This window comes from Salvelinus sp. IW2-2015, linkage group LG4p (genome assembly GCF_002910315.2).
Source record: "Salvelinus sp. IW2-2015 linkage group LG4p, ASM291031v2, whole genome shotgun sequence".
NCBI classification, from domain to species: Eukaryota; Metazoa; Chordata; class Actinopteri; order Salmoniformes; family Salmonidae; genus Salvelinus; species Salvelinus sp. IW2-2015.
In genome coordinates, this window is record NC_036841.1 from 1458925 (window position 1) to 1483981 (window position 25057).

Consider the following 25057-nt stretch of genomic DNA (forward strand, 5'->3'; position numbering starts at 1 on the left):
ACCAGAGCCATCATTTCAGGATGCAGACGGTGTCCACCGTTTAGTGCAAAGTAGTAGTATCTCACGTCTGTCTGTAGAGGGCGTGCATGCACCACTCTCATCTCGTTTCCATAGTAACAGAGATCACTCGCTACAAAGTTGATTTTAATCAACATTTAGCTGTAAAGTTAGCACAGGGGTCGCAAGAACTTGAAGCAAGCAAGTTTACTGTGAGTATTTCCATGTGCTTTGTGTTAGAAGGATAACTAACGTTACTGTTCACCATTTGATTCACAGTATTCGTACCAAATAGTTTGATTTTATTCAAAGGCATTGCTGTCTGGTGTATTGCAACAGGTGGTAGACCTAGCGCTAGCTATTTAGCTACTGTAGCTAGCTAGCTAACGTTAACGTTATTTAACCTGGCCATGAATTCTCTCCATGCTTGTTCATCTATAGCTAACTTTCATTGCCATACCATAATCAAATGCAAAACTCCAATGAGCTGTGTGTATACTAAACTAAATCACTCAATATCTTTTCAGAAATATGTCTTCTTCCCTGGGGTGTACAAAGGAAGTTTTGCAGCAGGTCAACCAGTTCTGGTCCATGTTAGACGACCTGTCTCAGAATGACCCTCAAAGCTACCAGATGTTTATCGAGAAACAGATGAAACAGGGAACTGATTATAATGCACCACCTCAGCCTGACTCCTGCCTACTCACCGAAATGCTGGTACCATAAAGTACCTGCATTTTCTATGAACAGCTACACCCACACTGTAGAGTTTATCGATTCAAAACATACAAACTTACAACACTGGCCTACATAAAAAGGACATAGCGAAGTGTGTTGATAAGAGAATACTGGTTCATTTGTTTGCAGTGCACGTTTGACTGTGCACTGCTGGCTAATAATATGGAGGTGTGAACTATAAAAGGCTGAACAGTTGCTTTATTGTTTGTGTCAGGAGCCAAAGAAAGGGTTGCTGTACATCAATGTGTGTGGCTGGAAGCGCGTCCCTACCCCTGCTGATGAGAACAAGCCCGTGCCCGTGTGTGGAGGGAGACTGGAAACAGACACTGGTGAAGGAGGAGGTACCAAGAGTCACTGTTCTGCAGAACACAAACCTGTATTTCTGCATAATTACCTGCATTGTAACCTGTATTACAAGAGGTGCTGGCAAAAAAGTGAACATTCCTCAAATTACTTTCTACTACAGCTGACTTTCTTATAACTTGTTTTATGGTTTTGATACTAATGTTATGTAACACTGTTTGAACTTTAATAGGTGTTTCATTGCCGTTTCTCAGTACTACAACTTGTGTTTCATGTACTCAGACGATTACAGTGTGATGGATGTGGCGTTCAGCCCCGCGGTGCTGCAGCAGGCTCAGAAGGACAAGAGGGAGGACCAGGTTCACCTGTTAGCTCTGAGCTTCACCCAGCAGCAGCATGGCCTGCGTCTGATCCAGCAGTACAACGTCAGCAGCAGTAAGCTGAAGGGCAGCCTAGAGGACATGCAGCGCCGCCTGGGTTCTCTAAAACAGTCCAGCCCTGCCACCAACACAGGTAAAGCCTCTACGTAATTATTCAAGGGGTTTTATTTTTTATTAAGGTGACACCACCAAGATAAAGGCGAGATTATTGAATTAAAATATATTGAGCAATACCTACTAACTAACTACGTTTTTTAAGGTATACTGTAGGTGAAGATACATTTTTTGACATTCATTTGACTTCAATTTCCCAGCCTCCCAGACCCCAGCTTCCCTGCTTCAGCAGATCTCTCTGCGTGAAGGGCAGACTGAGGACAGTACACCTGTGCAGCTCATCACATCTGTCCAGCGAACTCCTGGGCCAGGGGACCAAAGCAACAAGACCAAGAACCTGATCCAGGTGATCTCTAGCTCAGTGACAGCCCAGCCTCAGCGGCCACAGCACCAGCTCACTGTCAACTCTGACCCCAGGGACCTCTCTCGGAGCCTGGAGCTGACTGTGGAGCTACCAAAGGTTCAGTCCATCACAGAGTGCCATCTCAGCATTTCCCAGGTCAGGGACCACTCTGCTTCCCCTTCCCTTGTGCTATGCATAAGACCCTGTGATGGATTAACAAAAATTCTGTCCCTTTTGCTTAAACTCTTCTTATGTTGACATAATAGCCTATGTTACATTATAAGTTATCCTTTCTGTGGTCTTGTTGGTCTAAATGTCTGTGTGTATTTCTCTATAATATGATATACTACTAGAAGTGGAGGATATGTACCATCTACACCTGGAGCTGCCCGAGACTGTGAATGAGGAGTCGGCCTCTGCCACGTTCAACAAGAAACGGACATTAACTTTGCAAGTGTCTATACTCTAGTGCTGGTACTGCCGACACTAAAAAGACGCAAATTCATTAATAGACAAAACAATTCAAATAAACACTGTCTTTTCTGACAAGACACAGTTACACCCAGTAGGTGATTTGTCTTTCTGAAGAGATTGGGACTTTGGAAATTAGAGAAGGCAGTAATGTAATTTCTGCTATGCATCCTATAAGCTGTGCGTCTGAACCTTTGTAGTAGTAAACAGTACCTTAGTAAAGACATTCACAACAACATTAATGACTCGAGTGGAATTATACTCCTCCATGATCATGAGTTACATTAACTGCATGTCTGGGAAATAATTCACAAATAGTCCATATTCATGCAATAATCCATGTTTATTAAAACTTCAAAATTGTATTGTGAAGAACTTTATTCATATTTGGCAACAACTTGTACTTCAAACAGTTACTGTAAGTCAAATGTCCATAGGACAGAGCCATTTTTGAAAGTATGGTTTTATCTCGAAACAGTAATAAATAGATTGGTCCCAATTGTTTTAATAACTACCTCTGCAGGGCTGCTGAGAATACTGAGAGTGTGTTATGTCATCAAATTCCAGTGGTCACAGTTTGAGGCTAGTGGTTCCCTCTATGGTTGGTTCCCAGTTCTACCGTCTCTCTCCATGGTCCTCCTCCACCCAGGCCACTATCTTCCCCTCCCAGCCAGGCACCAGGGCTCCGTCCTGGAACACCTGAGAACACCAACCAGAACCAGACARGCATACTCTTTTAATATAAACTACACTACATGACCAACAGTACAGTGCATTCAGAAAGTATTCAGACCCCTTGACTTTTTCCATATTTTGTTACATTACAGCCTTGTTCTAAAATTGATTTAAAGAAAAAAGTTTCCTCATCAATCTACACACAATACCCCATAATGACAAAGCAAAAACAGGTTTTTAGACATTTTTGCAAATGCTTTAAAAATAGAAAAGTGAAATATCACATCGACATAAGTATTTAGACCCTTTACTCAGTACTTTGTTGAAGCACCTTTGGCAGCGATTACAGCCTCGTGTYTTCTTGTGTATGACGCTACAAGCTTGGCACACCTGTATTTTGGGAGTTAGTCCGCGTGCGCTATGTATAAAAATGGTAGTAATTCCTACATGGTTCATACAATAATTTTGACAAAGCCCTTACATTAAAGATTAACGTCTACACTTAAAGCACATCTCGAATGTTTCCTTTCAAATCTATTGTGGTGAGAGCAAAAATTATGCAAATAGTTTCACTGTCCAAACACTTATGGACCTGACTATAGCTGGGCAGCAACGCTCCCAATCCAACCTTACAGAGCTTGAGAGGATCTGCAGAGATCCTGTCCCCCCCCCACACACAATTTTAGGGGCTCAAAAGTAATTGGACAAACTAACATAATCATAAATTAAATTGTGAGTTTTAATACTTGGTTGCAATTCCTTTGCAGTCAATGACTGCCTGAAGTCTAGAACGCATAGACATCACCAGATGCTGGGTTTCTTCCCGGGTGATGCTCTGCCAAGCCTTTACTGCAGCTGTCTTCTGTTCCTACTTGTTCTTGGGGCGTTTTGCCTTCAGTTTTGCCTTCTGCAAGTGAAATGCATGCTCAATTGGATTCAGGTCAGGTGATTGACTTGGCCATTGCAGAACATTCCACCACTTTGCCTTAAAAAAGTATTGGGTTGCTTTCGTAGTATGCTTCGTTCGGGTCATCGTCCATCTGCACTGTGAAGCGCGGTCCAATGAGTTTTGAAGCATTTGGCTGAATCTGAGCATAATATAGCCCTAAACACTTCAGCATTCATCCTGCTGATTTTGTCAGCAGTCACATCATCAATAAATACAAGGGAACCAGTTCCATTGGCATCCACTATGCTTCACAGATGAGGTGGTATTCTTTGGATCATGAGCAGTTCCTTTCCTTCTCCATACTCCTCTCTTCCCATCATTCTGGTACAAGTTGATCTTTGTCTCATCTGTCCATAGGACGTTGTTCCAGAACTGTACAGGCTTTTTAAGATGTTTTCTCATCTGGTCTTCCTGTTTTTGAGGCTTACCAATGGTTTACATCTTGTGATAAACCCTCTGTATTTACTCTGAAGTCTTCTCTTGATTGTTGATTTTGACACAGATACACCTACCTCCTGGAGGGTGTTCTTGATCTGGCCAACTGTTGTGAAGGGGTTTTTCTTCACCAGAAAAAGAATTCTTCGGTCATCCACCACAGTTGTTTTCCGTGGTCTTCTGGGCCTTTTGATGTTTCTGTGCTCAACAGTGCGTTCTTTCTTTTTAAGAATGTAACAAATAGTTGATTTAGCCACACCTAATGCTTTAGCTATCTCTGATGGGTTTGTTTTGATTTTTCAGCCGAATGATGGCTTGCTTCACTGGCAGTGATGGCTTGCTTCACTGGCAGTTGGACTTCATATTGAGGGTTAACAACAACAGATTCCAAATGCAAATGCCACACTTGAAATCAACTCTCGACCTTTTATCTGCTTACTTGTAAATTAACTAACGAGGGAATAACACACACCTGGCCATGGAACAGCCAATGTCCAGGTACTTTTGATCCCTTAAAAGGGGGGGACCACACATAAAAAGTGCTGTAATTTCTACACCGTTCACCCGATTTGGATGTAAATACCCTCAAATGAATTCTGAAAGCCTGCATTTATAGCTCATTATTTAATGTCAACTCCAATGCTGTGGTATACAGCTAAAATAATAATAATGGTCAATGTCCAAATATTTGTCCAAATATTTATGGACCTGTGTAACGTCCTGACCAGAGTTATTATGTGTTTTGCTTGTTTAGTGTTGGTCAGGACGTGAGCTGGGTGGGAATTCTATGTTGTGTGTCTAGTTTGTCTGTTTCTATGTCCAGCCTAATATGGTTCTCAGAGGCAGATGGTAATCGTTGTCCCTGATTGAGAATCATATATAGGAGGCTTGTTTTGTGTTGGGATTTTGTGGGTGTTTGTTTCCTGTCTCTGTGATTGTCTGCACCAGATAGGTCTGTCTCGGTTTTTGCACATTTGTTATTTTGTATTGTTGTTTGTAGTGTTTCACTTGTTCTTTATTAAACATGTTTAACACTAGCCGCGCTGCACTTTGGTCCTCTCCTTCACCCCTGGAAGAAAACCGTTACAACCTGACTGTATTTTCAGGTCTCTCCAGAGATGTTTGAACGGGTTCAAGTTTGGGCTCTGGCTGGGCCACTCAAGGACATTCAAAGACTTGTCCCGAAGCCACTCCTGCGTTGTCTTGGCTGTGTGCATAGGGTTGTTGTCCTGTTGGAAGGTGAACCTTCGCCCCGCTCTGGAGCAGGTTTTCATCAAGGATCTCTCTGTACTTTGCTCCGTTCATCTTTCCCTCGATCCTGACAAGTATCCCAGTCCCTGCCGCTGAAAAAAGCCTGATTGGTGGAGTGCTGCAGAGATGGTTGTCCTTCTGGAAGGTTCTCCCATCTCCACAGAGGAACTCTGGAGCTCTGTCAGAGTGACCATCGGATTCTTGGTCACCTCCCTGGCCAAGGCCCTTCTCCCCCGATTGTTCAGTTTGGCCGGGCGGCCAGCTCTAGGAGATTGGTGGTTCCAAACTTCTTCCATTTAAGATTGATGGGGGCCACTGTTGGTTCTTCGGGACCTCAATGCTGCAGAAATGTTTTGCTACCCTTGCCAGATCTGTGCCTCAACACAATCCTGTCTTGAAGCTCTACGGACAATTCCTTCGACCCTCATGGCTTGGTTTTTGCTCTGACATGCACTGTCAAATGTGGGACCTTATATAGACAGCTGTGTCTATTTAATTTACCACAGGTCGACTCCAATCAAGTTGTAGAAACATCTCAAGGATGATCAATGGAAATAGGAATGCACCTGAGCTCAATTTCGAGTCTCATAGCAAAGGGACTGAATACTTATGTAAATAAGGTATTTTTTCCTATTTTTTAAATAAATGTGCAAAAAATTCTTAAAACCTGTTTTCACTTTGTCGTTAGGGGTATTGTGTGTACAGTCGTGGGCCAAAAGTTTTGAGAATGACACATATTAATTTTCACAAAGTCTGCTGCCTCAGTTTGTATGATGGCAATTTGCATATACTCCAGAATGTTATGAAGAGTGATCAGATGAATTGCAATTCATTGCAAAGTCCCTCTTTGCCATGCAAATGATCTGAATCCCCAAAAAACATTTCCACTGCATTTCAGCCCTGCCACAAAAGGACCAGCTGACATCATGTCAGTGATTCTCTTGTTACACAGGTTGTGACTGTTGACGAGGACAAGGCTGGAGATCACTCTGTCATGCTTATTGAGTTCGAATAACAGACTGGAAGCTTCAAAAGGAGGTGGTGCTTGGAATGATTGTTCTTCCTCTGTCAACCATGGTTACTTGCAAGGAAACACGTGCCGTCATCATTGCTTTGCACAAAAAGGCTTCACAGGCTGCCTATATTGCTGCCAGTAAGATTGCACCTAAATCAACCATTTATCGGATCATCAAGAACTTCAAGGAGAGCGGCTCAATTGTTGTGAAGAAGGCTTCAGGTGCCCAAAAAGTCCAGCAAGCGCCAGGACCGTCTCCTAAAGTTGATTCAGCTGCCGGGATCGGGCACCACCAGTACAGAGCTTGCTCAGGAATGGCAGCAGGCAGGTGTGAGTGCATCTGCACGCACAGTGAGGCGAAGACTTGTGGAGGATGGCCTGGTGTCAAAGAGGCCTGCAAAGAAGCCACTTCACTCCAGGAAAAACATCAGGGACAGACTGATATTCTGCAAAAGGTACAGGGATTGGACTGCTGAGAACTGGGGTAAAGTCATTTTCTCTGATGAATCCCCTTTCCGATTGTTTGGGGCATCCGGAAAAAAGCTTGTCCGGAGAAGAGAAGGTGAGCGCTACCATCAGTCCTTTGTCATGCCAACAGTAAAGCATCCTGAGACCATTCATGTGTGGTTGCTTCTCAGCCAAGGGAGTGGGCTCACTCACAATTTTGCTTAAGAACACAGCCATGAATTAAGAATGGTACCACATCATCCAACAGCGACTTCTCCCAACCATCCAGGAACAGTTTGGTGACGAACAATGCCTTTTCCAGCATGATGGAGCACCTTGCATAAGGCAAAAGTGATAACTAAGTGGCTCGGGACAAAACATCGTATATTTTGGGTCCATGGCCAGGAAACTCCCAAGACCTTAATCCCATTGAGAACTTGTGATCAATCCTCAAGAGGCGGGTAGAACAAACAAAACCCACAAATTCTGACAAACTCCAAGCATTGATATGCAAGAATGGGCTGCCATCAGTCAGGATGTGGCCCAGAAATTAATTGACAGCATGCCAGGGCGGATTGCAGAGGTCTTGAAAAAGAAGGGTCAACACTGCAAATATTGACTCTTTGCATCAACTTCATGTAATTGTCAATAAAAGCCTTTGGCACTTATGAAATGCCTGTAATTATACTTCAGTATTCGCTAGTAACATTTACAAAAATATCTAAAGACACTGAAGCAGCAACTTTGTGAAAATTCATATTTGTGTCATTCTCAAAGCTTTTGGCCACGACTGTAGAATTGATGAGGAACATTTTTAATTTAATCCATTTTAAATAAGGCTGTAAGGTAACAAAATGTTGAAAAAGTCAAACGGTTGTATACTTTCCCGAATGCACTGTATGTGAACACCTGCTCGTTGAACATCTCATTCCAAATCATGGGCATTAATATGGAGTTGATCCCCTTTGCTGCTATAACACCTCCACTCTTCTGGGAAAGCTTTCCACTAGATGTTGGAACATTACTGCGCGTACTTGCTTCCATTCAGCCACAAGACATTAGTGAGGTCGGGTTCTGATGCTGGGCCAATTAGGCCTGGCTCACAGTTGGCATTCCAATTCACACAAGATGGGGTTGAAGTCAGGGTTCTGTACAGGCCAGTCAAGTTCTTCCACACCGATCTCGACAAATTATTTCTGTATGGCCCTTGCTTTGTGCACAGGGGCATTGTCATGCTGAAACAGKAAAGGGCCTTCCCCAAACTGTTGCCACAAAGTTGGAAGCACAGAATCGTCTAGAATGTCATTGTATGTCATTGTATGCAGTAGCGTTAAGATTTCCCTTCACTCAAACTAAGAGGACTAGCCTGAACCAWGAAAAACAGCCCCAGAGCATTATTCCTCCTCYACCAAACTTTACAGTTGGCACTATGCATTCGGACAGGTAGTGTTYTCCTGGCATTCCCCAAACCCAGATTTTTCTGTGGCTGAAATAGCCAAATCAACTCATTTGAAGCGGTGTCCACATACTTTTGTATATGTAGTGTATGACATATACAGGGACAGTCTCTAAACACATATCAACCTTAATAGAGAATCCACATCTTTATGATCTTAACATAGTTACTGGGTTTTGGAACTATTGCCAATTCCAAGTGTTTTCTCTTTTCATTTTGGTCATTCAGGCATTTCCCCCTAAGTGGTAACATTTGACACTATCTAAATGTAAACCCAAAGTTGTAATCCAAAACATGCCTACCTCCTCCTTCACAGTCCCAAACTCTGGGTCGAGGGCTTTGAAGTGGTACCTGAAGCTACCCTGGCGGTCCACCGCTGCCTTGAAGTCTCTCAGAGTCACCTCCCCCAGCCTAACAGCACAGCACAGTCTCAGTGTCAGATGGCATCATGGTACACTGATCTGTGCAGAGACACAGACATGCACATTCCCTCACAACGCTACAGCACATAGACACACAATACACACACCAATGACACACATGCATGCATTCAATACCCAATGCAGCCATCAAGGCAAAGGGTGGCTACTTTTAAGAATCTAAAATCTACAATATATTTTGATTTGTGTAACACTTTTTTGGTTACTACATAATTCCATATGTGTTATTTCATAGTTTTGATGWCTTCACTATTATTCTACAATGTAGGAAATTGTAAAAATAATGAAAAACCCTTGAATGAGTAGGTGTGTCCAAACTTTTGACTGGCMCTGTACATTGCATCCACAACTTACAGGCAGCATGCAACACAAAGGTATGTAATGTATGTATGTATGCAATGGACATCATCAAGACCCAAAGAGGGATTCTGTATTTGTACCTTTTGGAGATGTTGACCAGGAAAGGAGTGAGTGAACGATCAGTGAAGTAGAGGACTTTAGTGGAGACTGTGGAGTCCAGGCCAGGACTACTGTGGGAGTGAGCTATTTCTGAAAACAAATAAAAACATATAGGTTCGCTTACTGGCTACAGCTTAAAGACAGATTGATTTTAGAAAGTCAGATGCATTTCCATGGTACAAAAACATTCCAACATTACATACTATAGATACAGACACATGACCTAAATACAGACATGAAAATGTGTCTATGGCTAGATCATTACCCAGCTTTTGAACTTTTTAAATGAAGTTATGGTTTTGATTTGATTTATTAGGATCCCCATTAGCCAATGGCAATGGTGACAGCTAGTCTTATTATGGTCTGACACATAACGATATTACAGACAAAAGACTTTACAATATACATACATTTAAAATCAACATCTAGCAGGTACACATACAGGTCAGTGCATTCACACAACAAGTAGTTCACATGGGGGAGAGGTGTTGTGCCGTTTATTTGTTTTTTGAAACCAGAATTTCCAACACATTAAGGTTTCTTATAAAAACAAGAAGTCAGTCTTTCCTCAACTCTTAGCCAAGAGAGACTGGTATGCATAGTTTTAATATTTGCCCTCTGATTACATTGAAGAGCAAGACGTGGCGCTCTGTTCTGGGCCAGCTACAGCTTAACTAGGTCTTTCTTCGCAGCACTTGACCATGTGACTGGACAAAAATCAAGATAAGATCAAACTAGAGCCTGCAGGATTTGCTTTGTGGAGTGTCAAAAAAGCAGGCCTCTCCCCATCTTTACAACATTGAATATATATGTTTTTACCATGACATTTTAAAATCTGAGGTAACACCAAGTAATTTAGTGTCGTCAATTATGGTTGCCATGGCTTTGAGTTGATGTGGTAGTTTGTTGCACTCAACAATGCCGGAATATTTAAAAAAAGTGTTCTTACCAGATAGACTCTTACATTTAAAACAAGCAATATCAGAGTCTCTGGCTCTGGTGTTGTATTGGTGGACATCTTATATATGTAAAATAATTTGATAGGTACCTGGGTGCTGAGTCTGTAATACTTATGTGGACCAGACCAAGTTGGATTAAAATGACACTTTTCTCTACAGATAACCAGGCTAGCTGATTAAAACGCTTGATAGCTCCTAACATATGTTCAATGTAATTGAATTACACAATTAGATAAAGTTGCGTGAAAGAGAATTATCAAGGTTGTTGAGAACGGCGTACAGTGGCTTGCGAAAGTATTCACCTCCTTGGCATTTTTCCTATTTTGTTGCCTTACAACCTGGAATTAAAATAGATTTTTGTTTTTTTATCATTTGATTTACACAACATGCCTACCACTATGAAGATGCAAAATGTTTTTTTATTGTGAAACAAACAAGAAATAAGACAAAAAACAGAAAACTTGAGTGTGCATAACTATTCACTCCCCCAAAGTTTATACTTTGTAGAGCCACCTTTTGCAGCAATTACAGCTGCATGTTTCTTGGGGTATGTATCTATAAGCTTGACACATCTAGCCACTGGGATTTTTGCCTGTTCTTTAAGGCAAAATTGCTCCAGCTCCTTCAAGTTGGATGGGTTCCGCTGGTGTGCAGCAATCTTTAAGTCATACCACAGATTCTCAATTGGATTGAGGTCTGGGCTTTGACTAGGCAATTCCAAGACATTTAAATGTTTCCCCTTAAACCACTCGAGTGTTGCTTTAGCAGCATGCTTAGGGTCATTGTCCTGCTGGAAGGTTTGAAGACTGAAACAGGTTTCCCTAAAGAATGTCCCTTTATTTAGCGCCAGCCATCATTCCTTCAATTCTGACCAGTTTCCCAGTCCCTGCTGATGAAAAACATCCCCACAGCATTCTGCTGCCACCACACTGCGTCACTGTGGGGATAGTGTTCTTGGGGTGATGAGAGGTGTTGGGTTTGCGCCAGACATAGCGTTTTCCTTGATGGACAAAAAGCTTAATTTTAGTCTCATCTGACCAGAGTACCCTATTCCATATGTTTGGGGAGTCTCCCACATGCCTTTTGGCGAACACCAAACATGGTTGCTTATTTTTTTCTGGACGCTCTTCCGTAAAGCCCAGCTCTGTGGAGTGTACGGCTTAAAGTGGCCCTATGGACAGATACTCCAATCTCCGCTGTGGAGCTTTGCAGCTCCTGTTGCATCTCTGATTAATTCCCTCTTTGCCTGGTCTGTGAGTTTTGGTGGGCGGCCCTCTATTGGCAGGTTTGTTGTGTTGCCTTATTCTTTCCATGTGTTAATAATGGATTTAAATGGTGCTCCGTGGGATGTTCAAAGGTTTGGATATTTTTTTACAACTCAACCCTGATCTGTACTTCTCCACAACTTTGTCCCTGACCTGTTTGGAGAGCTCCTTGGTCTTCATAGTGCCGCTTGCTTGGTGGTGTCCCTTGCTTAATGGTGTTGCAGACTCTGGGGCCTTTCAGAACAGGTGTAGAGTTGAAGTCGGAAGTTTACATACACTTAGGTTTTTCAACCACTCCACACATTTCTTGTTAACAAACTATCGTTTTGGCAAGTCGATTAGGACATCTACTTTGTGCATGACATGAGTCATTTTTCCAACAATTGTTTACAGACATATTATTTCACATATAATTCACTGTATCACAATTCCAGTGGGTCAGAAGTTTACATACACTAAGTTGACTGTGCCTTTAAACAGCTTGGAAAATTCCAGAAGATTATGTCATGGTTTAGAAGCTTCAGATCACAGTGGTCTGGTCACCATCTTATCTGATTCTACTGAAGTGATTATCCCTAAATACTCCACTGCAACTCATTTCAAATAATCTTGGAATAAGAACTGCAAGCAAAGACATATGAAGTACATGCCAACCAATGTTCTGTATAAATCACTCTTATCGTGGCACCGCCCTTCCCTTGCCCTGGGTGCAATTTGTTATAGCTACATGTGGTAATTTCTGTGGATTTCCCTTAGAAGATGTAACCTGCTGATCTGTTGAGACAACTGAAACAACAACATACAGTAGAGATACCAAAATTAGCCACTGAGATTAGCAAGAGATGAGCTTCACTTCAGCATATCTGGTCTTTGCATGTCTTTTGTAATCCCTTTATACAGCTGAAGTCGGAAGTTTACATACACTTAGGTTGGAGTCATTACAACTMATTTTTCAAACAATCCACACATTTCTTGTTAACAAACTATAGATTTGGAAAGTCGGTTAGGACATCTACTTTGTGTATGACCCAAGTAATTTTTCCAACAATTGTTGACAGAGAGATTATTTCACTTATAATTCACTGTATCACAAGTGAGAAGTTTACACAGTTGACTGTGCCTTTAAACAGCTTGGAAAATTCCAGAAAATGATTTCATGGCTTTAGAAGCTTCTGATAGGCTAATTGACATCATTTGAGTCAATTGGAGGTGTACCTGTGGATGTATTTCAAGGCCTACCTTCAAACTTAGTGCCTCTTTGCTTGACATCATGGGAAAATCAAAAGAAATCAGCCAAGACCTCAGAAAAAAATTGTAGACCTCCACCAGCCTGGTTCATCCTTGGGAGCAATTTCCAAATGCCTGAAGGTACCATGTTMATCTGTACAAACAATAGTACGCAAGTATAAACACCATGGGTCCACGCAGCCGCCATACCGCTCAGGAAGGAGACGCATTCTGTCTCCTAGAGATGAGCGTACTTTGATGCAAAAATTGCAAATCAATCCCAGAACAACAGCAAAGGACCTTGTGAAGATGCTGGAGGAAACAGGTACAAAAGTATCTATATCCACAGTAAAATGAGTTCTATATCGACGTAACCTGAAATGCCGGTTTGCAACTGCAACTACGGTTTGCAACTGCACATAGGGACAAAGATCATACTTCTTGGAGAAATGTCCTCTGGACAAAAATAGAACTGTTTGGCCATAATGACCATTGTTATGTTTGGAGGAAAAAGGGGGATGCTTGCAAGCCGAAGAACACCATCCCAACCGTGAAGTACAGGGGTGGCAGCATCATGTTGTGGGGGTGCTTTGCTGCAGGAGGGGCTGGTGCACTTCACAAAATAGATGGCATCATGAGTCAGGAAAAGTATGTGGATATATTGAAGCAACATCACAAGACATCAGTCAGGAAGTTAAAGCTATGTGTCATCCAAATGGACAATGACCCCAAGCATACTTCCAAAGTTGTGGCAAAATGGCTTAAGAACAACAAAGTCAAGGTATTGGAGTGGCCATCACAAAGCCCTGACCTCAATCCTATAGAAAATTTGTGGGCAGAACTGAAAAAGCATGTGTAATCAAGGAGGCCTACAAACCTGACTCATTTACACCAGCTCTGTCAGGAGGAATTAGCCTTATTGTGGGAAGTTTGGAAGGCTACCCGAAACGTTTGAACCAAGTTAAAACTTCTTGACGCACGGATCCCTTTAGCGGGATCATTTTCATCAACAACCGCTGAATTGCAGAGCCCCAAAATAAATACAAATTGCTAAAAATATTTATATTCATGAAATCACAAGTGCAATATAGCAAAACACAGCTTAGCTTGATGTTAATCCACCTGTCGTGTCAGATTTTGAAAATATGCTTTACAGCGAAAGCAATCCAAGCATTTGTGTGAGTTTATCGATCACTAGACAAAACATTACAAACACCTAGCTGCAATGTAGATTGGTCACGAAAGTCAGAAAAGCAATAAAATGAATCGCCTACCTTTGATGATCTTCGGATGTTTGCACTCACGAGACTCCCAGTTACACAATATATGTTCCTTTTGTTCGATAAAGATTTTATATTTAAAAAACTCAATTTGTTTGGCGCGTTATGTTCAGTATTCCACAGCCTTAGGCAGGTCATCAAGGGTTGACAAATTCCAAATAGTATCCGTAAAGTTCGTAGAAACATGTCAAACGTTTTTAATAATCAATCCTCAGGTTGTTTTTAACATAAATAATCGATATCATTTCAACCGGACGGTAAACTATTCAATAACAGAGATAAAGAAAATGTTGAGCTACAACTTTCGCGCGCATGAACTAATGGAAGGACATTCAGCTATCCACTGACGCGATTTGAGACTGTTCACACCCTGAGGAAGCCATAGGAAAAGGAATCTGGTTGATATCCCTTTAAATGGACGAAAGGCAGGCAATGGAACAGTGATTTTTCAAAATAAGAGGCACTCCAGGGTTGGATTTCCTCAGGTTTTCGCCTGCAAAATCAGTTCTGTTATACTCACAGACAATATTTTGACCGTTTTGGAAACTTTAGATTGTTTTCTATCCTACTCTGTCAATTATATGCATATTCTAGCATCCGGACCTGAGAAATAGGCAGCTTACATTGGGAACGTTATTTTTCCAAACATAAAAATTCTGCCCCCTAGCTTCAAGAGGTTTTAAACGATTTAAAGGCAATGCTACCAAATAATTAATATTTGGTGTATGTTTGGTGTATGAGTGTATGTAAACTTCTGACCCACTGGGAATGTGATGAAAGAAATAAAAGCTGAAATAAATAATTCTCTCTCCTATTATTCTGACATTTCACATTCTTAAAATAAAGTGGTGATCCTAACTGACCTAAGACAGGGAATTTATACTAGGATTAAATGTCAGGAATTGTGAAAAAGTTTAAATGTATTTGGCTAAGGTGTATGTAAACTTCCGACTTCAACTATATATACTGAGATCATGTGACAGATCATGTGACACTTAGATTGCACACAGGTGGACTTTATTTAACTAATTATGTGACTTCTGAAAGGTAATTAGTTGCACCAGATCATATTAGGGGTTTCGTAGCAAAGGGGGTGAATACATATTCACGCACCACTTTTTCATTTTAATTTAATTTTAAAAAAATTAAACAAGTTATTTTAAATTTCACTTCACCAATTTGGACTATTTTCTGTATATCCATTACATGAAATCCAATAAAAATCATATTTAAATTACAGGTTGTAATGCAACAAAATAGGAAAAACGCCAAGGGTGGTGAATACTTTTGCAAGGCACTGTAATAAAACAGTATATCTTACTTGAGCTGGGTGGCCATGAGTCCCTGTCTGTGGGTTGGCTCTTCGTCCTGGTGATTTGTATGGACCCTACAAGAAGACAGAGTCACAGTTACTAGAAGAAATGCCAATTCAGCCAGTCATGATGTGCACACGATAAACACATGATATGACATCAGGTGCAAAATATAACGCTAACAGCATGCACACAGCACCACCTCTGTGGTCTTCTGTGTGAATTGTTGTGTGTGTGTGTACCCCTCTGTCCTGCTGCTGCGGCGTGTGTCGAGTGTGTATAGGCGGTCCATGAGACTGGCCACCCCTTGCTCCAGTGTGTCCAGGGTGTGATGCTGAGGGTCGTGACCTGAGAAACCATCCCTCAGACTACGCAGGGCCTCCCTCACCAGCTGCAGTTCCTCTCCCTGCTAATACACACAAAACGACATTAACCACTAGAACTGGTGGCCAATTTGAAGGTTGTTGATCATTTGGCTATGGCCTTTAACCTCCATTAGGTCTCTAGCTCTAGAGACAGCTATAATGATGACATGAAACACACATTAAATTAATCACACACTCCCTCCCACCAACATGTAAACACATGTAGGAAATGTACATACAGTGCCTTTAGAATGTATTCAAAAACCTTGACTTTCCAACATTTTGTTAGGCTACAGCCTTATTCTAAAATTGATCAAATTGTTTTTYCCCCCCTCTATTTACACACATTACCCTTTAATGACAAAGGGGGAAAAAAATGTTWGACATTTTTGCTAATGTATTAAAAATGAAAAAATGAAATATAAGATTTACATAAGTATTCAGACCCTTTACTCAGTACTTTGTTAAAGCACCTTTGGCAGCGATTACAGCCTCGAGTCTTCTTGGGTATGACACTAAAAGCTTGGCACACCTGTATTTAGGGAGTTTCTCCCATTCTTCTCTGCAGATCCTCTCAAGCTCTGTCAGGATGGATGGGGAGCGTTGCTCCATAGCTATTTTCAGGTCTCTCCAGATATGTTCGATCGGGTCGTTGTCCTGTTGGGAGGTGAACCTTCGCCCCAGTCTGAATTCTTGAGCACTCTGGAGCAAGTTTAAGGATCATTAAGGATCTCTCTGTACTTTGCTCTGTTCATCTTTGCCTCGATCCTGCCTAGTCTCCCAGTCCCTGCCGCTGAAAAAACATCCCCACAGCATGATACTGCCACCACCTTGCTTCACCGTAGGGATGGTGCCAGGTTTCCTACAGATGTGACGCTTGTCATTCAGGCCAAAGAGTTCAATCTTGGTTTCATCAGAGCAGATAATCTTGTTTCTCATGGTCTGAGAGTCTTTAGGTTCCTTTTGGCAAACTCTGTCATGTGCCTTTTCCTGAGGGGTGCCTTCTGCCTGGCCACTCTACCATAAAGGCCTGATTGGTGGAGTGCTGCAGAGATGGGTGTCCTTCTGGAAGGTTCTCCCATCTCCACAGAGGAACTCTAGAGCTCCGTCAGAGTGACCATCAGGTTTCTCCCCCAATTGCTCAGGTTTCTCCCCCAATTGCTCAGTTTGGCCGGGCTGCCACTTCTAGTTAGAGTCTTGGTGGTTCCAAACTTCTTCCATTTAAGAATGACGGAGGCCACTGTGTTCTTGGGGACCTTCAATGCTGCAGAACATTTTTGGGACCCTTCCCCAGATCTGCGCCTCGACACAACCCTGTCTCGGAGCTCTACGCACAATTCCTTAAATCTCGTAGCTTGGTTTTTGCTCTGACATGCACTCAACTGTGGGACCTTATATAGACAGGTGTGTGCTTTCCAAATCATGTCCAATCAACTGAATTTACCACAGGTGGACACCAATCAACTTGTAGAAACATCTCAAGGATGAACAATAGAAACAGGATGCACCTGAGCTCAATTTTGAGTCTCATAGCAAAGGGTCTGAATCCTTATGTAAAAAAATATATATTTGTAAAAATGTCTAAAAACCTGTTTTTGCTTTGTCATTGTGAGGTATGGTATGGTATGGTTTGTAGAATCCTGAGGATTTAAAAAAGGTTTTTTTAGAATAAAGTTGTAACGTAACAAAATGTGGAAAAAGTCAAGGGGTCTGAATACTTTACGAATGCACTGTAGGCGTACATGACTCACAGCTGTGTGTTGGAAGGCCGGACCAGGGGGTGGGCTCACAGAGTTACTGTACCCACTCTTTTCACTCCTAGATGACTGAAGAAAAATAGATATAATAAATCTTACCAACTTTGCAAGCTACAACATATACATGTCACTTACTGTAAGTGCAGTGGAAGCAGTTTGATTATGGTACCATACCCTGTGGCTTCCTTCATTAGAGTTGTGCCGAGCATCGTCCAGTTTCATTTGCTGTTGCTGAAGTAGTCTATCCTTTTTTCCAAGTTGCTGCTGGTTTTATAGACATATCACTGAGATATCTGTGATACTTTGATACATTTCAACTACATAATCATATCCAAAAGTGTTAAAGTGTGTTGAAATTGTGAAAATGCACTTAGTTCCTGATCTTACCTCATACTCATTGAGTAGTTTGTTCCGATCGCTCAACTTCCGTTTGAGCTCTGCCTACAAATATACAAAAATATACTTATATTTGTAACGTGGATGAACAAAACATTTTGTGAATATTTTAATACATAAATAGATAGAGCCATTGAATATAAAGGTCAAATATTCATTCTAAATGTCAACGTATGTATTATCATATCATCTGACTCACGTTCTCCCCCTCCAGTTGCTCTTTGCCCATGCTGCACCTCAGTAGCTCCTGCTTCAGCTGCAGCACCGCAGCCTCCTGTACAGACATACGCTGCTGAAGAGCATCCTAATGAGGAAAGGCATATCAAAGACAACGCTAGAGAGGCCGGCTTGCCTACCAAAGAGTAAGGACCCACATATGGATCATTATGAAGCCTAAAACAGAGCACATCACTCTACTGTAAAGGAACACTGGAGGCTAAAAGGGGTTGCTTCTCTACACAAATCTGGCATGAGAACTGAATAAAAGCCAGTAATCCATGTATAAGTAATGATTCAAACAAACTTAAGAGGGTTTGACTGGCAGGTCTTACCTTAATAGCCTGAAGGTGGCGTGCCTCTTGCTTGTGCCTTAGAAGCTCCCTCTGAGAGGAGAGAAAGACAGACAGACAGACTCAGAGACATTTCATTAGGAGGGGAAGGTCTGTGTTCTTATGGCAGCAATAAGCCCAATTACTACTGTACCTTCAGATCAAGAGCCTCCTCCATGCTTTGGTCCAGACGACTGCGGATTAGAACCTTCAAAGCGAGGGGATGAGCGGCATTATGTGAGAATAGAGAAATGTCAGAGCTTATAAGGAGACAGTGACCTGGCATGAAAGCAGGCTAAGCAGATAACATAGACTAATTCATGCTTCAACAGTATCTGCGTCTTCTCTGGACTCTAGAGTGACAGTAAAAACATTATAGCATGCCAAGGTCTGACACCGTCACATCACAGTGAAAGGCTGAACATGCTGTATTATCTAAAGTGACTAAAGAGGATGGGGGCGGACACAGTACCAGCTGCTGCTCAGAGTTAGCCCTGCTATCCCCGAAGCCCAGGGAGACGTCCTGCTCGTCCTCAGGGAGAGAGCCGTGCCAGCAAGTAAGAGGCCTGGAGAGAGAAGAGAGGATAGACACATACTGTACCCTACTGTACACGTAACATAAAGTCTATACACCCAGAATATTTTTACAGTATAAAAACACATCAGAGAGAAAGACAGCCACACACACACACACACACACACACACACACACACACACACACACACACACACACACACACACACACACAACACCACACACACACACACACACACACACACACACACACACACACACACACACACACACACACACACACACATGGATGTACAACCTCACCTATACCACACGGCTGCCAACCTGAACTGGACAGTGAAAATAGAGCAAATGCTTGGCTTGGACATTGCAGGACCATTTTAAGCTCAGTTGGGCGGGGTAGAGGTGGGGGGGTGATTTTTATACCTGACATGATAGATTAGATTGTGCTAGTTTAGAGCAGTTAAATCCTGATACCAGATAAAGCTTGGATGATCACAATCTCATTGTATACTTACCTTAGCTGGAGCCTTGAAGGGATACATTTTAGACACACTAAACATGTTCCCATAAAGCTACACTGAACAAAAATATTAACGCAACATGTAAAGTGTTGGTCCCATGTTTCATGAACTGAAATAAAATATCCTAGAAATGTTCCATATTCGCAAAAAGCTTATTTCTCTCAAATGTTGTGCACAAATTTGTTTAGATCCYTGTTAATGAGCATTTCTCCTTTGCCAAGATAATTAATCCACCTGACAGGTGTGGCATRTCAAGAAGCTGATTAAACAGCATGATCATTACTAAGGTGCACCTTGTGCAGGGGACAATAAAAGGCCACCCTAAAATGTACAGTTTTGTACACAACACAATGCCACAGATGTCTCAAGTTTTGAGGGAGAGTACAATTGGCATGCTGACTGCAGGAATGTTCACCAGAGCTGTTGCCAGATAATTGAATGTTCATTTCTCTACCATAAGAGAATTTGGCAGTACGTCCAATCGGCCTCACAACCGCAGACCGCATGTATGGCATCGTGTGGGCGAGCAGTTTGCTGATGTCTACGTTGTAAACAGAGTGCCCCATGGTGGTGGTGGGGTTATGGTATGGGCAGGCATAAGCTACAGACAACGAACACAACTGCATTTTATAGATGTCAATTTGACTGCACAGAGATACCGTGACTAGATCCTGAGGCCCATTGTCGTCCTATTCATCCACCGCTATCACCTCATGTTTCAGCATGATAATGCACATTGTGATGTCATTGCGTGATAACGTAAAACTGCGTCATTACGTAGAATACACAATAACGTTACTCAAATTGACTGGCCATCTCTGCAAAAAATAGGATTTGACATTTGTTCAGGTACAGACTCCCACTCTTTTCTGTTCTTCTGGCTGTACAATTTTGATTGAAACTTGTTGATTGATGTTGTAAGTTCTGTTCAAGATCAAACATTCGTGACCAACTATATTCATTGGGTTTGGCTCGTCGAACCCGTGCTACTGCTGCTGCAGTCAGCCAACAATGATTGTCAATTTGCTGAAATTGCTGCTGCCCTGCTGCTGACGTCACTCACAATGCACTTTTGCAGCCAGGCACGTGTGTTGTGACAGTGTGTGACAGAAAAAAAATATTTTTGTCATTTAGAGGGAACATGTGTGCATTTTAGCGTTTGAGTCACTTTTCAAAAGTTGCTAAAAGTTCCAAATACATTTTTAAAAGTAGCTAAATTTGTTGCTAGGTGCTGTTTGAAAACAAAGTTGCTAAATCTAGCAACAAAATTGCTAAATTGGCATCACTGCTCACCAGACATGTCACCCATTAAGCTTGTTTGGGATGCTCTGGATCAACGTGTACGATATCGTGTTCCAGTTCCCRCCAATATCCAGCAACTTCGCACAGCCATTGAAGTGGAGTGGGACAACATTCCACAGGCCACAATCAACAGCCTGATCAACTCTATGTGAAGGAGATGTGTCACGCTGCATGAAGCAAATTCTGATCCACGCCCCTATCTTTTTTTAAGGTACAGTATCTGTGACCAACAGACGCGTATCTGTATTCCCAGTCATGTGAAATCTATAGWTTAGGGCCTAATKAATTTATTTCAATTGACTGATGTCATTATATGAACTGTAACTCAGTAAAATCTTTGAAATTGTTGCATATTGCGTTWTATATTTTTGTTCAGCATATGTTTGTCTGACTGACTGTGTGTATCTAGGTGGCAGGTATCTGTGTGGATGGGGCGGCAGGTAACCAAGTGGTTAGAGCATTGGGCCAGTAACCGAAAGGTTGCTGGATCAAATCCCAGAGCTGCCAAGATAAAAAATCWGTTTTTTTGCCCCTGAACAAGGCAGTAAACCCACTGTTCCCTGGTAGACCGTCATTGTAAATAAGAATGTGATCTTATCTGACTTGCCTAGTTAAATAAAGGTTACGTTTAAAAAAAATCTGTATGTGTCAAGCTTATTGTGTTTATATATTCATTTTTATTTCTATTAGTTTTAAGATTGTTATTTCAGTTAGTTTTCAGATCCACTTGACTACTTTTTATTTAGTTTAAGTTTCATAAAAACAGTTATATTTCGTTCTTATATTATTTTGTTTCCGCTTTAGTGTTACAGACAGAAAGATGTAAGAGGCTAGGAGCCATCTCACTGGATGTGTTCGAGCGGAACACTTTGGTTAAGTGTCACTGCCTTTCAAAGTGTGTTGCATTCTGGGGGRRAAATTGCGCCTACATGTCGACTGCAGGAACTTKACAAAAATCATGTGATCAAAGATCATGAAGTTCTGACTGCAGTCAACGGCAAGTTTCTGCAGTTGCTCGTCATCAACTTCATCCTGTAGCCATCGCCTGTAATGTGGGAGGCTTTATTGTCAACAAATCACTAGGGTACAGTAGATATATGCAAATAAATGTGATATTGGCCTAATTGATTGTACAATGTTTACACACATAATATTGTATTATGACTTCAGTTTGTGAGTGTGTGATATGGGGGTTAGAAATATTTCGACTTTATAAAAAAAAACATTTAATAAAAAATGGCAACACTGCGATGTTGATCTGAGCCATTCCACTGGGCACACACTCGTTGAATCAACGTTGTTTCCACATCATTTCAATGAAATTACATTGAAYTAACGTGGAATAGAGGTTAAATTGACGTCTGTGCCCAGTGGGTTACTGTTGGAAAACCACATTAGTGTCCGACTTTTGGCTGTCCCAGATGCACCTCCCCCAACTTCACTCCTCGACTTTCGTCTGCAGTCGGTTGCTTTAGCCTTACCACTCAAACGTGCCCGAAATCTGCAGTGCTGCTCGTGGTTAGTCATCTCGCTGAGTCTACCTTTAAACGGTGAAGTCAATCTCAATGTGACCCGCCAGATTCAGAAGCTTGAAAACTCCATTGGATTTTTGCCCCGCAAAAAACTATAACGGAACTTAATTCATCATGGTTTTTATTTTTTATTTATTTTATTTTTTATTTATTTTTTATTTTACTTTTAGTTTGTTTTGGAGTCTTAGATAAGAGTTTCAACATAGTTTTAGTTTTTCAAACAGGTTTGTTAATTATTTTATTTCAGTTTACTCATTTATTTTAGTTTCAGTTTCAGTTATACTGTATAACTTGGTTATGTGTGTGTGCGGGTGTGTGTGTGTGCGGGTGCATGCATGTGTGATGCGTGTGTGTGGTTTGTGTGAGCATGTGTGTGTGATGTTGTGTGTGTTGGTGTGGTGTGTGTGTGTGTGTGTGTGTGTGTGTGTGTGTGTGTGTGTGTGTGTGTGTGTGTGTGGTTGTGTGTGTGTGTGTGTGTGTGTGTGTGTGTGTGTGTGTGTGGTGTGTGTGTGTGTTGTTAGTTACCTGCAGGCGGAACACCCCTTCCTGGCCTCCTGCATCTCCTTTTTCCAGCTGCTCCTGGTGACACTCCAGCTGCTCCTCCCATGATCTCTCCTCTCTGGCCCACCATGCCCTGGGGCAGGACACAGGCCACAGAGAGACAACACCTCTTCTGGAGGGCACAGACAGACACACGGACGGACGGGTAGACAGAAGGACAGACAGACGATGGATAGAGACAGATAGATGGATAGATGGACAGACGGATTTGGACAGACAGAAGACGACAGACAGACAGACAGACAGACAGACAGACGACAGACAGACAGACAGATGCAGACAGACAGACAGACAGGACGACAGACAGACAGAGACAGACAGACGACAGACAGACAGACAGACGAGACAGACAGACAGACAGACGACAGACAGACAGACAGACACGCAGACAGACAGGACAGACACAGACAACGACAGAGGATGGACGGCATAGACAGAAGGACAGACAGACAGATGGATAGAATGGGACAGAGACAGAAACAGACCGGGCCTGATAAAACATCCTTTTTGTAGCAGATTAATCAAATGGAAACAGATCTCAGCACGAGAAAATGRATGTGCAGCCAACCTGTATCAGATTTCCTTTCCGTCAACTCTGATTTGTCATCCCCAGGCTCGGCGTGGTCTTCAGATTGAGCTGAGATAAATGCTTCTTTAGGAGTGTCTGTGGACTGAGCGATGATGTACTCTTCTTTAGGGGAGTGTGCAGGGCTGGCTGAACTGAGGCTGCAACAGATGGTGGGAAAAGACAGGAATAAGGAATGAGTTTGTTTGCTGCTGAGCCAAATAAAAAGAAACAGTAAATAAATATAAAAGGAAGACATTATTCTTCTTGAAATTACATATACTGTACATAAATGCCATCTGGACTGAGCAATATTTCAACTGAATGATACACTGTGAACATACACTTCCTCCGTATTTATTTGGACAGTGAAGCTAAAACTTAAACATTTGATATCAAATCCAAAATGATGGAATATAGAGCCAAATTAAACRTTTTAGCTTCACTGTCCAAATAAATATGGAGGGAGTGAAAGTAAACACAGAGATGGACTTTGTTTGTTCATTCATTCTTTCAACTTGATTGACACAAACATAAGTGACTGTTTGTATAAAGTTTTACTTAAATTAGAATACACTTTACAGGCAACAGCAGAAACATGGGACACATTGAGTCAAACAACTTTCAAAAAGTAAAATAGGGGCAGGATTTAGAAACATGCTGTTTTAGTTTTTTTGGGATGAACACATTCTTAGGATCGTTTTTTTCTTCAGGAGACATCAGTTCAAAACTAACAATGATTTCAATGTCTCTGAGAGGATGATTTCCTCTTTCAGCATGTATTGAGTCTGTTATATACTGAGTCTGTTAGGTACTGGGTCTGTTAGGTACTGAGTCTGTTATGTACTGAGTTTGTTAGGTACTGGGTCTGTTATATAGTCAGTCTGTTAGGTACTGGGTCTGTTATTACTGAGTTTGTTAGGTACGGTCTGTTATTGATAAGTCAGTCTGTTATACTGGTCTGTTATATGTTAGCTGTTTAGTTAGTTCTGGTCTGTTATGTACTGAGTTTGTTAGGTACTGGGTCTGTTATATAGTCAGTCTGTTAGGTACTGGGTCTGTTATGTACTGAGTTTGTTATATAGTCAGTGTGTTAGGTACTGGTACTGGGTCTGTTATGTACTGAGTTTGTTAGGTACTGGGTCTGTTATATAGTCATTCTGTTCAAGAGGCCTAGACTCTCAAATACGACTGACACTACAGACTAGTAGACTAGACTCAGTACATAACAGACCCAGTCCTAACAGACTACTAAAACATCTAGTAGTAACAGACTCAGTACATAACAGACCAGTACCTAACAGACTGACTTTAATAACAGACCCAGTACAAACAAACTCAGTACATAAGACCCAGTACTTAACAGACTAGTACATAACAAAGCCCAGTACTAACAAACTGGACTATATAACAGACACAGTACTCTAACAAACTAGTACATAACAACCCAGTCCT

The 25057-nt window shown here is 41.7% G+C and overlaps 2 protein-coding genes across 2 annotated transcripts in view; one reads left to right on the forward strand and one right to left on the reverse strand.

Annotated features, from left to right (window-relative positions):
• The first annotated feature begins 126 nt into the window (after positions 1-126).
• On the forward strand, positions 127-2709 carry pih1d2 (PIH1 domain containing 2). The gene is given in 6 exon segments (XM_070437119.1): positions 127-209; positions 525-714; positions 950-1076; positions 1321-1551; positions 1733-2080; positions 2160-2709. Coding segments are annotated over 5 exon segments (1077 nt in total). The 5' UTR covers positions 127-209; positions 525-528; the 3' UTR covers positions 2345-2709.
• The window catches only part of LOC111956661 (dixin-A-like), a 33426-nt gene continuing 11039 nt past the window's right edge, over positions 2671-25057 (reverse strand). The window contains 17 exon segments of the mRNA XM_070437111.1: positions 2671-3045; positions 8877-8985; positions 9455-9563; positions 15526-15558; positions 15561-15591; positions 15760-15774; positions 15777-15926; positions 17634-17708; positions 17814-17903; positions 18027-18080; positions 18235-18339; positions 18587-18637; positions 18738-18791; positions 19056-19149; positions 23006-23102; positions 23105-23146; positions 23606-23763. Of these exon segments, the coding sequence (XP_070293212.1) occupies positions 2962-3045; positions 8877-8985; positions 9455-9563; positions 15526-15558; positions 15561-15591; positions 15760-15774; positions 15777-15926; positions 17634-17708; positions 17814-17903; positions 18027-18080; positions 18235-18339; positions 18587-18637; positions 18738-18791; positions 19056-19149; positions 23006-23102; positions 23105-23146; positions 23606-23763 (1351 nt within the window). The 3' untranslated portion in view covers positions 2671-2961.